The sequence below is a fragment of the Aedes albopictus genome, chromosome 3, assembly GCF_035046485.1.
Source record: "Aedes albopictus strain Foshan chromosome 3, AalbF5, whole genome shotgun sequence".
Lineage (NCBI taxonomy): Eukaryota > Metazoa > Arthropoda > Insecta > Diptera > Culicidae > Aedes > Aedes albopictus.
Window position 1 is genome coordinate 417027853 of NC_085138.1, and position 12904 is coordinate 417040756.

At 38.4% G+C, this 12904-nt stretch overlaps 3 protein-coding genes across 3 annotated transcripts; 2 read left to right on the forward strand and 1 right to left on the reverse strand.

Moving 5' to 3' along the window:
* The first annotated feature begins 455 nt into the window (after positions 1 to 455).
* Positions 456 to 1093, forward strand: LOC109622277 (mitochondrial import inner membrane translocase subunit Tim8). The gene is made up of 2 exons (XM_029876363.2): positions 456 to 704; positions 768 to 1093. The coding sequence occupies exons 1-2, from the start codon at positions 609 to 611 to the stop codon at positions 939 to 941; spliced, it is 270 nt and encodes an 89-aa protein (XP_029732223.2). The 5' UTR covers positions 456 to 608; the 3' UTR covers positions 942 to 1093.
* Positions 1094 to 1176: 83 nt separating this feature from the next.
* On the reverse strand, positions 1177 to 2591 carry LOC115268336 (uncharacterized). Its single transcript, XM_029876365.2, has 2 exons — positions 2400 to 2591; positions 1177 to 2331 (listed from the first exon to the last, which is right to left on the reverse strand). Exons 1-2 carry the CDS (start codon positions 2578 to 2580, stop codon positions 2030 to 2032), a joined length of 483 nt encoding a protein of 160 aa, XP_029732225.2. The 5' UTR covers positions 2581 to 2591; the 3' UTR covers positions 1177 to 2029.
* Positions 2592 to 6330: 3739 nt separating this feature from the next.
* On the forward strand, positions 6331 to 7899 carry LOC109403160 (uncharacterized). The gene is made up of 2 exons (XM_019675900.3): positions 6331 to 6929; positions 6999 to 7899. The coding sequence occupies exons 1-2, from the start codon at positions 6755 to 6757 to the stop codon at positions 7304 to 7306; spliced, it is 483 nt and encodes a 160-aa protein (XP_019531445.3). The 5' UTR covers positions 6331 to 6754; the 3' UTR covers positions 7307 to 7899.
* The last annotated feature ends 5005 nt before the right edge of the window (positions 7900 to 12904 follow it).

Below are 12904 nucleotides of genomic sequence, written 5' to 3' on the forward strand. Positions count from 1 at the left end.
GTCCTTATTTAAACTCAATCTAGATTTTTGAATCGAAAGACGATTGTTTTGACCATCGTTCAATGCAAGGAGACAATAATAAAATAATACAAATAAACAGCTGAGATATTAACGAAAGAGAGGGAAACCAAAGAGTGTCTTTCTTCTGCAGATAGGACCTTTAGACATGTTTGGCCTGAAGTAAAAAAATCAATACATTTAAAAAACCCAAATTCGGATTTTTTTTTTCTGTGTCTTATGCATATTTTCGAAACCTTATGGTCCACTGCACGAATTTGTGCTGGCCTGCTTACTCCCACACGAAATTTGACGTTTGAGCGGTGTCGGCACCGCTCAAACGTCAAATTTCCTGTGGGAGAAAGCAGGCCAGCACGAATTCGTGCAGTGGACCATTCACTCTCCCCCCGGTGCTAAACGGTAAGTTTTTGACAGTTTCGATTACGCAACAAACTTCAACGGAGCGAGCGAAGCTGTCAAAGTCCTTGCTGATTCTTGCGATCGTTCCATGTTTTCTGCGAGTTGCATCATAAGAACAGCGTAGAATCCGGAATTGTCCGCAGTTTTCTGTTGAAAGACGCATCCAATCCAACCAAACTCACCCAGAAGAAATGGCAGACTTCGACGCTGCTAGCAAAAGCTCCGTTGACCCCGAGCTCCAGGACTTCCTGATGGCCGAGAAACAGAAAGCTCAACTTAGCGCTCAGGTGAGTGGAATATTGGATCGCTCTCGATCCCGGTTATCGCACTAAAGTCCCGTTCCGATTCAGATTCACGAGTTCAACGACATCTGCTGGGATAAATGCATGGACAAGCCGGGAAGTAAACTGGACAGCCGTACGGAGATCTGCCTGAACAACTGCGTCAACCGATTTATCGATACATCGCTCTTCATCACGACACGATTCGCCCAAACACTGCAGAAGAGTCAGTCGGGGATGTGAGCCGGTATGGCGAAACGTGCGATTTGACCGGATGCTGGCTGATGGATGGATGGCGCAGGCAGGATTGTATTTAAAATTTCAACTTTAGCTTATACAAGTGCAAATGGATGCATTTCTCATAGTGCTGGGAAATAAATAATTGTTAGACATGAGAGCGTGTTTCAGGTGCCTCGGCATTTCATGTTTTATTGACTAAGCAATCAGAAATCTGGGTGTAAATTATAATCGGACTTTATTTTTTTTTTTCAAAAATCTTTTATTCTTATAAATTGTTTTCAAATTTAGTTTAGCGAAACCTAGAAATTCTGCTGTTCGCGGTCAGACATACCGTATGAAATTGAAAATTATAATTTCTCTAAGGACACTCACCTACACTCAGTTTCACTTAAAAAATCTCCTGATTCCCTCAGATATTTTTTTAGAAGTTCTGACGATTGGTTGGAGAAATTCCAGCTGACACGCCTTAAAAATAGTACAACTGTAAAAGCGTGGGTATTCAGCATTACCATGTTGAGGGTGACGGGTTCGATTCCCGATCGGTTCAGGAAAGGAAATTTCCTTGACTTCCTTGGGAATAAAGTATCTTCGTGCCTGCCTCACGATGCAAAATGGTCACTGACAAAGGAAGCTCTCAGTTAATAACTGTGGAGGTACTGAGAAGTAGGCTTTGTCTCAGTTGGGACGTTACGCCTAGAAGAATTAGAATATCTTCAAAAATTCCCAACGAACTCTATCTGCACATTTATTTACCTGGGACAATCATACTGGGATTAATCCGGAAATTCCTTTATCAAGTATTCAAGAAATTCCGCCATGTATTTCTAAATGAAATCCACTAAAAATATCTGCAATTCTCTGTTGTCTGAGTTTCATCTGAAACTGTTCCAGATGATTACTGCTTTACTAATTATACTCATTAAAAATTCTAGAAAAAAATATATCTTAAAGATTTTCTGTCCAATCAAAACATAAATTGAAGTCATTGTATACATAGCTGGATGCCTTATTTCAACCAATGTTTTTTTGAGTATAGTGCAATACATATTTAAATTTGCGTATGAGTTTGAGCCATCGTTTTTTTTTTCGCATTAGGCGCAGTAATTTCGGTACAAATACTCGTAGGTGCAACCTGCACGGCAACATTCCTCCACGATACCCCTTCTCATTCCACGTTTTCCCAGCATGAAACGGTCCGATATGATTTCGTCGCTGAAACCGTAGTCATTATCACCATCGAACACGGTATTCTGGGTATCGTGCTTCGGGTAGAACTGCTTCATCCAGTTTGGCTTGTCCTTCAGCGTTATCACAGTGTAGATCCGGCTGTCGATCGATTGGTCCTGTACGTTGGGCCAATCCGGGGGGTCTGAGTCACCACTCAATACCATTTCTTGAAGAGAATCATTTAGAAAACGAAAATGTTTTAAGCAACAAAGTGGAAATTACCTGGGAAATTACCTTTGACGTTGCTGCTGGGTCGTTTACTCGGGGGTGGCGAGAGCGTGGGATACGTATCGCAAAGCTCTGCCAGAGCACGTGCCAATTTTGGGCCGCAGAACTTCTGCTTTTGAGATGCACTAACACCGTCGTTGGTGCAAATGATACCGAGAATCAGGATTAAGATGGAACGAAGAGCCATTTCTATAGGCAGCAACGACCCGCGGTGTGAATTAACGGAAGGATTAGGTACCATCTGTGGTGTATATGATGTATGAAAGGTAAATTATTTACCTTTCATACATCATATACACCACACCATCCTTTTATATGCACTTGCCTGGTGTGTATGCACGTTGTATTTGTTGGATATGATTATGATTTGCTGGTGGTCTAGTTATGAAGCGATTGTTAGTGCATGAGAGAGTTTACATATTCTTGAAATAACGTCAGTCATTGATGCAGAAAATTAATATCGACAGGCCGACATCGTGGGTAATGAATGACTCATGCTCATATGGCTCATCGTGATTGATTATACTATTAATAGTGGTCGACGAAGGAAAAGACTAGCAGATGACGGAAATGACCCATCTCCCACGCTGAGAGAAATTAGGCATGCCATTTACCGGTTCAAACTTTATCGGCGTCGGTGCTGTAGTGGTAAGCGCGGATGCCTTCCACCCCCGTCGGTCTAAGTTCAATCCTAGTCGACGCCGTCGATATTTTTGAAACAAAAATATCTGATCACGCCTTCCCTCGGATAGAAAGTAAAGCCGGTAGGTCCCTACCCAAGTAACCAAAAGTTCCGCTTCCCATGACAAAATGCACTTTCAAGTTCCGCGAAGTTCAGATAAAGTTCCAAATGGAACTTTCTGACTGCTAACGATGCTGACTGCTAACGGAACTTTCTGAGGCTAACGATGAGCCTTGCTGGAACTTCGGTCACAAGTTCCGGCAAGGCTCATTGTTCCGGCAATGCTACTCGGAACTTTGTCGGAACTTTCAAGTTCATGGAAGTTCAGTTCAATAGCATTGTGTTTCAATGAAGATTAAATTTATTATTTCTTTTACAGAAAACAACTGATTAAGCATACACGAATAAAAGGCGAATATGAATTTATCAAATCAATGAATACTAGGTTTGAGCAAAAAAAAATTGCCACCCATCGGATTCGAACCGATAGTCGCTGCGTGAAAACTCTACGCTCTACCACAGTACTACATTTGCGATTGAGTGAACAGCAGGTAAAGTCTGACTTGAATCGATTTTCGGTCGGCAGCTAGTTTTGCACATTTATACAGTAGTGAAGTTAGCTTGCCTTCGTTAAGTGTTCAGCAGCGCAGCGGTAAGTCAGCAGGCTATCACGCAGGAGGATCCAGTTCAAATCTACATAGCAGCGACATGTGTGAAAATATAATTACCAGAACAATTGCTTCTGATAATCATATTTCACTATGCTATGATGATTTGAACTGGATCCTCCTGTGTGGATAGCCTGTCGACTTACCGCTGCGCTGCTGAAGACACTTGACAAAGTCAAGCTAACTTCACTACTGTGCAAATGTGCAAAACTAGCTGCCGACAGAAAATCGATTCAAGTCAGACTTTACCTGCTGTCCACTCAATCGCAGCTGTACTTCCTATGCAAATGGGACAGGTATGCGATTCACGACAGTGTAGTACTGTGGTAGAGTGTAGGGTATCGCAGCGAGTATCGGTTCGAATCCGATGGGCGGCATTTTTTTTTGCTCAAGCTAGTATTCATTGATTTGATAAATTCATATTTGTCTTTTATTCGTGTATGCTTAAATAGTTGTTTTCTGTAAAAGAAATAAATTTAATCTTCATTGAAACACAATGCTACTGAACTGAACTTCTATGAACTTGAAAATTCCGACAAAGTTCCGAGTAGCATCTAAGGCAGCTTTATAGTTCCGCGAAGTTCACATAAAGTTCCGAATGGAACTTACTGGCTGCTTAAGAGGCTAACAATGAGCTTTGCCGGAACTTGTGACCGAAGCTCCAGCAAGGCTCATCGTTAGCCTCTTAAGCAGCCAGAAAGTTCCATTTGGAACTTTATCTGAACTTCGCGGAACTTGAAAGTGCATTTTGTCATGGGAAGCGGAACTTTTGGTTACCTGGGAGGCTACTTAGGCTGTACCATTTTGTATAAGTCTGCATAGATTGATCGTTGCTGTTATTTTATGCTGAAGATTGATCTGAGCTATCCTAACCGTAGTCACTACCCAAACTATGCAAGATTAAACTCTTCGCAATAACAGCATAACAAAGAACAGCAGCAATAAAACCAGATCGGTATCGATTGGAAAACGCCAATGGCGATGATACACAGAATAAGCTGTGTAAATCGCAAAATGCGAAACCATACACTGCAAAATATTTTTGCTGGTAATCAGCAAACTTTGCTGATTTTTGGCGTGCTGATTGCATTCAGCAATACAAATTACTGAGTATCAGCAATTATTTTTCAACTTGCTGAACCATCCAGCAGTTTTGACAGTTGATCATCAAAGTTGTGCTGAAATTCAGCAAAAATATTGCTGAAATTCAGCAATTTCTTTTGCTGATTTTTTGCGTGCTGGAAGCATTTAAAAAATTATGGTGTGTATACACATGTTACATATACAGGGTGTTAGGTTCCTGAGTGCAAACCTTTTAAAAGGTGATAGAGGACCATAAATGCTGACAAAAATTGTTCTACGCATATGGTCAAATCTCAACCGTTACGTAGTTATTGAACTTCCCATGTTTTTGACTCCCATTGCCTTAACTGGCTATAAGTTGAAAATGGTCAAACTTATCGCAATTTTTTGACCCTTATTCGAATGATTATTGAATTTTCTATCAAATGGCATCTTTGAATCGATTGGTTTAGTTAAATAACTAAGTTTGCTAGAGCAAATTAGCTCAAAATAGAGTGTTTTAAATTGTTTTTGTCAATTATCTTTGAAACATGCGTAATAAATTGAAATTCTTTCTTTGGCAAAGTTGTGGCTCCTGTTTTACTCTACATTTCATTCTTTGACATCAAACGTCTATCTCTTATCGTTTTCTTGCAATTTTGATTTAAACATCGCATATCAGGTCAAAAATTAGCAACTGTCAAGATAAGCACTTTTTTGCACACTGTGCCGCACATTAAAATCGAAATTGTGAGAAAACGATAAGAGCTAGAAGTTTGGTGTCAAAGAACGAATTGTAGAGTTGAACAGGGGCCACAACTTTGCCAAAGAAAGAATTTTAATTTATTACGCATGTTTCAAAGATAATTGACAAAAACAAATTTAAACACACTATTTTTAGCTATTTTGCTCTAGAAAACTTAGTTATTTAACTAAACCAATCGATTCAAAGATATCATTTGATAGGAAATTCAATAATCTTTCGAATAAGGGTAAAAAAATTGCGATAAGTTTGACCATTTTCAAGTTATGGCCAGTTAAGGCAATAAGAGTCAAAAACATGGGAAGTTCAATAACTACGTAACGGTTGAGATTTGACCATATGCGTAGAACAATTTTTGTCACCATTTATGGTCCTCTATCATCCTTTAAAAGGTTTGCACTCAGGAACCTAACACCCTGTATATATTTAGAAAAAACAACCCTAATTATATCAAATACAAAGTTTCTCACACTATCAGACAGCCCCCTCTACGTCGTTTAATCCTTTGGAGCCGGAGGGTGACCCTGTCGATGAAACCAAGCAAAACAAATGTGTTCGAGATAACCGAAGCTGCGGCAGCTTTGGCGAAACAGTAAGACTCCAAAAGGTTAAGGAAGATTTCTGACACTGTATACCATTAATCAAGGGTTTCCAAAGCTACATGGAGAGAAACAATAAGTCCGCAATAAAATAACAACTAGTAACGTTTTCATAACTATGAAGTTGGATTTATTTGAGCTTTATAAAAAAGTTACAACATTCGTCGACAAAACCATCGTTAGAAGTTGTATTATATGTTATCACTAGAAGCGTTTATGATAAGTTTTTATTGCGAAATCGTTGGAACGTGCCACGCATCTGTATCGATATGTATTATTACCATTCACAGGGTGACCTTTCCACGCGCGCAAAAAGGTGAGAAAATTTTGCATTTAAAGTTTATGCTAAACAACCTAGTGAGACAAACAACACTATTTTTAGACTTTGGATCAGACAGATTCTCCGAATTCACACCAACTATGTCAGCAGTCATTTTCCACATCGCCGGTGCATTGCAGCGGTTCAAAACGAGATAATCACAACAAGAGCATCTGTAATGCATTCAGGGCCATATAAAAGCACTCGGCTGGCAAAGACCCGGCTCCATTAGACCGAAAAGACAGCATCAACCAAGTGCCACTTGAAAATGGCTTATCACTTTACGAAGGCCAACGTTTCGTTGTGGTTGCTGGTGTTCTGTGTCTTCGGTATCCTTTCGAGTCGCATCGATTCGGTGGACGGCCAACGGTTTTGCGGCAAGGTGCTGACGGATACGTTAACTGCCTATTGTGAGATATTTCCCACGCCTCGCCCAAGCAAACGTACGCTAAGCTTGAATTCGTTTTCTTCAAATAATAATCAGATTTAACATCTAAATTTTCGTTCAACAGGTCGAGTTATCGAAGCCGCTGACTTCCGATATGCGCTGTTTCCGAACGTTCCACCAGCAATAGATGATCAACCGCATGTTGTTGAGTCTCTTCATTCCGTGCCCGGATTCAAAACTGAGCCAAAGTGGATGAGAGCACTTTTCCGGATCAAAGATGACGCCAACTACGACAAAACTAAAGTGGTGGTGGATGGCACTGATAGTTTGTCTAATTCGGATGGTTTCCAGCTGGGAAAACGTGGAGTTGTGGATGACTGTTGCTACAAACCTTGTACGCTTCAGTACCTGTTGAAGAATTATTGTGGCTAGGAACGTAGATGAAAACCATTCCCTTCATTGTGATTTTGCGAAACTAGCTGCTAGCTAGTGCTGTGTTTAAATGTCTTATTATCAATTATTGGATTCAAATAAAAAGACATCGTACAATTAGAAAAACGAAAAGTTTATATTTGATGTAGCAAAGTTTGAAAATACAAAAAAAAAAGATTTTCTGCTAAGCAGGATTTTATTTCATAGTGGTAGTAGGTAGGTAGTTTATAATGCTTCTATAAGTACTAATTAGCTATGCGTTTTTAGAAATAAATGTTTTAATGAGTTATCTTCTATACGAAATCCACGAGGGATTGTTCGGGCTTATTGCTTATTTTTTGTCAGAACATACAGAAGATTTAGATAATAAATCTAGACATGCTAGTGGAATACGTGTAAGTGAAAAGAAAATCGAGTTAAATATTTTTTTTTTTATAAATTTTTCCTGCAAAATTGTTATTGTTTTATTCAGTGCAATGGTTTGATGCGGACTCATATGCACAACTGTAATGTTATTCTTAGGTTCTAATGACCATTGAAAAATAATTTAGTTTCTGTACTATTTCATCAACACACAGATATTTGTCATTCTTCAAGCGCTTTTCCTGACTTACATAACCTTCTATTCAAATTTATTAATTATTTTTCTAAGAAAGGCCGACACGCTCAGTAATCATGATTATTGTGTTTATAATAAGATTTGCCATATAAGGCTAGACTGTCCCAAAGAAAACGATGTTCGAAAAGTCAAGGTGCTCAACCCTTGATTGATAGATATGCATATTTGAAGCATTTTTGTACAACATTTCGATTTTCTAAAAAATCATTAAGAGGTTCCGCTAGAGCGATTTTTGAAAAATGGCTTTTTTTCATGAAAAGTCTTAAAAAAGTCATTTTTTCGTAATATTTTTTCAATATTTTTGTATTTTTCTATAGACCTCTAGGCATTCTTGAAGGGGATAAGTTTTTGAAATATTGTATTTATATTGACGGCATAACCGTTTGTATGTTAATAAAAGGACTATTTTTTGAGAATTTTTCATCTAAATTTAAGAAAAAAATAAATGCACGATTTTTTATTTTCAATTTTGACAGTTTTATCTGATAGTACTATTTGTATGCGTCATTTCTCTAAAAAAAGATTTAAAATATCTTGTCTAGAAGCTGAGATATTAGGATTTAAGTAAATGGACAATTTTTAAAATTTTTGCAAAACTTTGTATACCCGTCATTGTTGTAGTTATTCAGATAAAAGCTCTTCTTGAATCTACTGCCAATCACCCCAGATGAAAAGATCCATGTGTAAACTAGCTAGACCATCCAACAAGAAAAGCTGTTTTCTTTTAACTTTTTTTAATATACGAACATTGGAGTGTCACAAAGACCTTACAATACTCCAATTATCCTTCCTTTGACATCACGTCTGTGCAAGCTCGCTGACGTAGTGCACGGTTTGGGTCAAAAATGACCCTAATGCCAAAGGAGGGTTATACAAAGTTTTGCAAAAATATGAAAAATTGTCCATTTACTAAAATTACATATGTACATATTCTATCCAAATTATTTGCAATTATATTTAATTGAAAAATTACACAGGTATTAAGAAAAATAAATATAGGGTCTTATACCATTTGGGCAGGTGTACCTATTTTGAGCACTTGCCGCTATAACTAAGTAAATTTTAAACGGATTGATTTGAATTTTGAGTTAGGCACGTACAGTATCTTACCTACTCTAAACGAAAACTCAAATCAATCGGTTTGTAATTGACTTAGTTATAGCGGCAAGTGCCCAAAATAGGTACACCTGCCCAAATCGTACAAGACCCTATATTGATTCTGCAATTTATGAGATTCAGAAAGTCGCGTATTTCTACAAAAGCTTAATTTTGTCTATAATAATATTTTAAGTTCAACTTTTCAGTAAAATCATGACTTAACTATGTTTTTTTTTAATTGATTTTATCAATATTATAGAATCTCTGCATGGAATGGTCGTTCCTATTTCAGAAAAAAAGGGGCGCGGTAGTCGGGAATTCCACGACGTTATCTCGAACTAAATGCGTTGCTACCAGTAACCACAATGGCCGTCATATTTGTAGTTATTCAGATAGCTTTTCATGAATCTACTGCCAACCAGCCCAGAATAAAACATCCATATTCAAAGTAGCTTGATCATCCAACAAGGAAAGCTGTTTTTCAAACTTTTTTTTAATATACGAGCATTGGAGTGTCACAAAGACCTTACAATATTCCAAATATACAAAGTTTTGCAAAAAATCTAAAAATTGACCATTTACTAAAATCCTAATATCTTAGCTTCTAGACAAGTTATTTTAAATCTTTTTTTAGAGAAATGACGCATACAAATAGTACTATCAGATACAACTTTCAAAATTGAAAATAAAAAATCGTGCATGTATTTTTTTCTCAAATTTAGATGAAAAATTCCCAAAAAATAGTTTTTTATCAACATAAAAACGGTTCTGCCGTCAATATACATACAATATTTCAAAAACTTATATCCTTCAAGAATGCCTAGAGGTCCATAGAAAAATACAAAAATATTGAAAAAATTCAGAAGTTGAAAAAATATTATGAAAATATGATTTTTTTAGACTTTTCATGAAAAAAGGCCATTTTTGAAAAATCGCTCTAGCGGAACCTCTAAATGATTTTTTAGAAAATCGAAATGTTCTACAAAAATGCTTCAAATATGCATATCTTTCAATTAAGGGTTGAGCACCTTGACTTTTCGAACATCGATTTTTTTTGGGACAGTCTAATATAAGGCATGCTTTGGTATAAAGAGTGAGAACAGATTTCTTAATCTTCTATCCATCCTCATCCTAGGAAAGAGATCTTCTAATAACTGAAAATGTTGCAAACAGGTTATTATAAATGTCTTTATTAATGAGATTCAACATATTACATAAGGGAGCATCCATTAAGTACGTCACGCTAAAATTGGGAATTTTTTACCCCCCCCCCCCCCCTCCCACCTTCGTACGCGTTTTTCCTATTTCTAATACATGGCTCGTCACACTTTTGCAAACTACCCCTCTCACCCCTAGGACCGTGACGTACTTAATGGATGCCCCCTAAATTTAAAAAGGCATAAAAAGAGGGAAATTCGTGCATAAATCAAGTTTGGGTTTTAATGAGGGAATCTAGTTCGCGAGAACAGGTCTTGATCCTGGGCATTTAGGGTGAGGGTAAGATGGTTTCCAGAAAGTTCCCAAAGAGATCAAAAAGGGGGTTCCAAATGGCTTCAGGGACGTTTCAGGGAGTTGTTTCGGGGGATTTCAGGAGCCTTTTAAGAGCGTTCTGTCAGGTTTTGTTGGCATTTTAATGAGATTACGGGGAATTCAGGGGCATTTCAATAGTATTAAGAAGGTTTCAGAGACGTTTCAAGGGGCTTTGAGGGCAATTCAGGGGATCTCAGTAGCCTTTGAAGGGCGTTACAATGGGTTTTAGGGGCGTTTCAAGGCAGTTCAGAGTCATTTCAGAGAGTTTCAGGTGTTTCAGGAACATTTTAAGGGCATTCCTACGGGTTTTCAGATGCGTTTCAAGGAGTTTCTGGGGCCTTTTCAAAGCGTCCAAAGGGGTTTCAGAGGCCCCCTTAAGACTCACTCGGACCCCATGTAACGCACGTGAGACCCTCGGAAACACCCGAAAACGAACCTGTAACGCCTCCAAAACTCGTCTAAAATCCTCTGAAACTCTGCCATGCTTTCAAAAACCCCCTCAGACCCCCAAAAAAACCCGTGAGGTCTCCTGATACCCTGCTGAAACCACTTGGGACCTCCTGAAACGCCCCTGAAACCTCATTTTGCATTCTCCTATAAACACCCTCTGGCCGCCGTTGCAATAGTTACCGTCATTATTAAATTTTCGTATGCACAATATTGGTTCTGAGTAGTTTTCCCTCTTTTTATATAGGGCATAAAAAAGGTCCATAAATTAAAAGTGCATAAAAATAACATGCATAAAAAGAGGTTTTAGTGTAGTAGACACTCTGTAGTATACAAACATACAAAGGCGACCATAGGAATGTGTTTTAGTGGGTCGAGGATAGAGTAGTCCTGACTTTTACTATTGTTGTAGAAGACGGCCTAAGCTCCACACTACCCTAACCTTCCTGTTAGGGTGTTTGTTGAGCAGATTTTTTCCCCCTATGGTTTAGAAGGAAAAAAACATACAAAGTCATCAGCCACGTTTCACGAGAAGCTAAAGACGAAGCATAAAAAAAGATGTTAACAGCAGATAAAGTATCTTAAAAAATTCTCTTCATCATTCTATGCTAAGCTCAAACAAGGGCATCAGTAAGGCTATTCCAATGGGATTCAGTCCCACTGTGTTTCAAGCAGACGTTCAAGCCATTCTAAAGTGTGCCAATATTTGTCTAAAAAGAAATCATAAATTTGCCAAGATCTGTATTTTTTTCGGACAATCAGACGGCTTAAGACTTTCACTCGTCGATGTGGAGTTCCTGAGTGTGCTCTACGGATGAAACTGAAAACTTGGAAAATGTACATGGCAGCATCTAATTGGAATGCCACGGGTATATCCAAGCAAGCGGAAAGGTTTATAAGACCCAGTGCTGAAAAAGCCAGATTCATATTAAATCTAAACAAAAGAGATCTCAGGGTGATTGCTGGTCTGATGATTGCCCGACTAAGTATCATTTATGTAAGATTTAAAGCCAAACCCCCGAGTGTCGTTTCTATCAAACGGAAAACGAAACTGCTCAACATTTACTCTGCCACTGTGGAGTGTTAGCCAATCAGAGATTGGTGATATTTGGTAAAGGGTTTCTAGAACCCTTGGAAATTTGGCGAAGTAATTCCAACAGGGTAAACTTTATAAAACGAATCGTGCCTAGTTGGGATCAGGTGTAACCATCATACATTGTCCATCACAGCTCAATAGGGCACGATCGGTGAAGTACTAGATTTGTAGTAATGAGCTGAATTTTTGTATGGCGAGAAGGTGAATTCTCCTTTTCTGCAAGGCAATGGTACAAAAAGCGTGGGTATCAGCACAAGAGACAAGAAATGGAGAAAACAACAACACAATTTTCCAATGTTTTGCTCAAACAGCACCAAATAAGGTATCATAATACCCACGCTTTTTGCACGATTTCCTAGCAGAAACGGAAAATTTACCTTCTCACCATACAAAAGTTCAGCTTATTACTACAAATCTAGTACTTCATCGATTGTGTCCTATTGTGACAGGATATCTGATTAGCATCAAATATTTGTCAATTTCTTGATTTTGCTTTGGCTGACCAAGCCATGTGGGAAATTACACTGTTGAAAATGCTTTGACATCCATGTGCACAACAGAACATGTGCTCGATGAACAAATTGAGATTTGAAATTATGAAAAGAAATCCACGTACTCCGGTGAGACTCGAACTCACGACTCCCAATTCGCTAGACGGGCGCTTCTATTCCTTCAAGCTACGGAGTCACTCGACTATCTCCGTCGCCAGCAGGCCTAGAACTGAACTCGATTCCACAATCGCACATGGTTATCTTCTTTTCACAATCCAAACCCCCTTCGGATGGGATTAGATGAACATCTAACACAT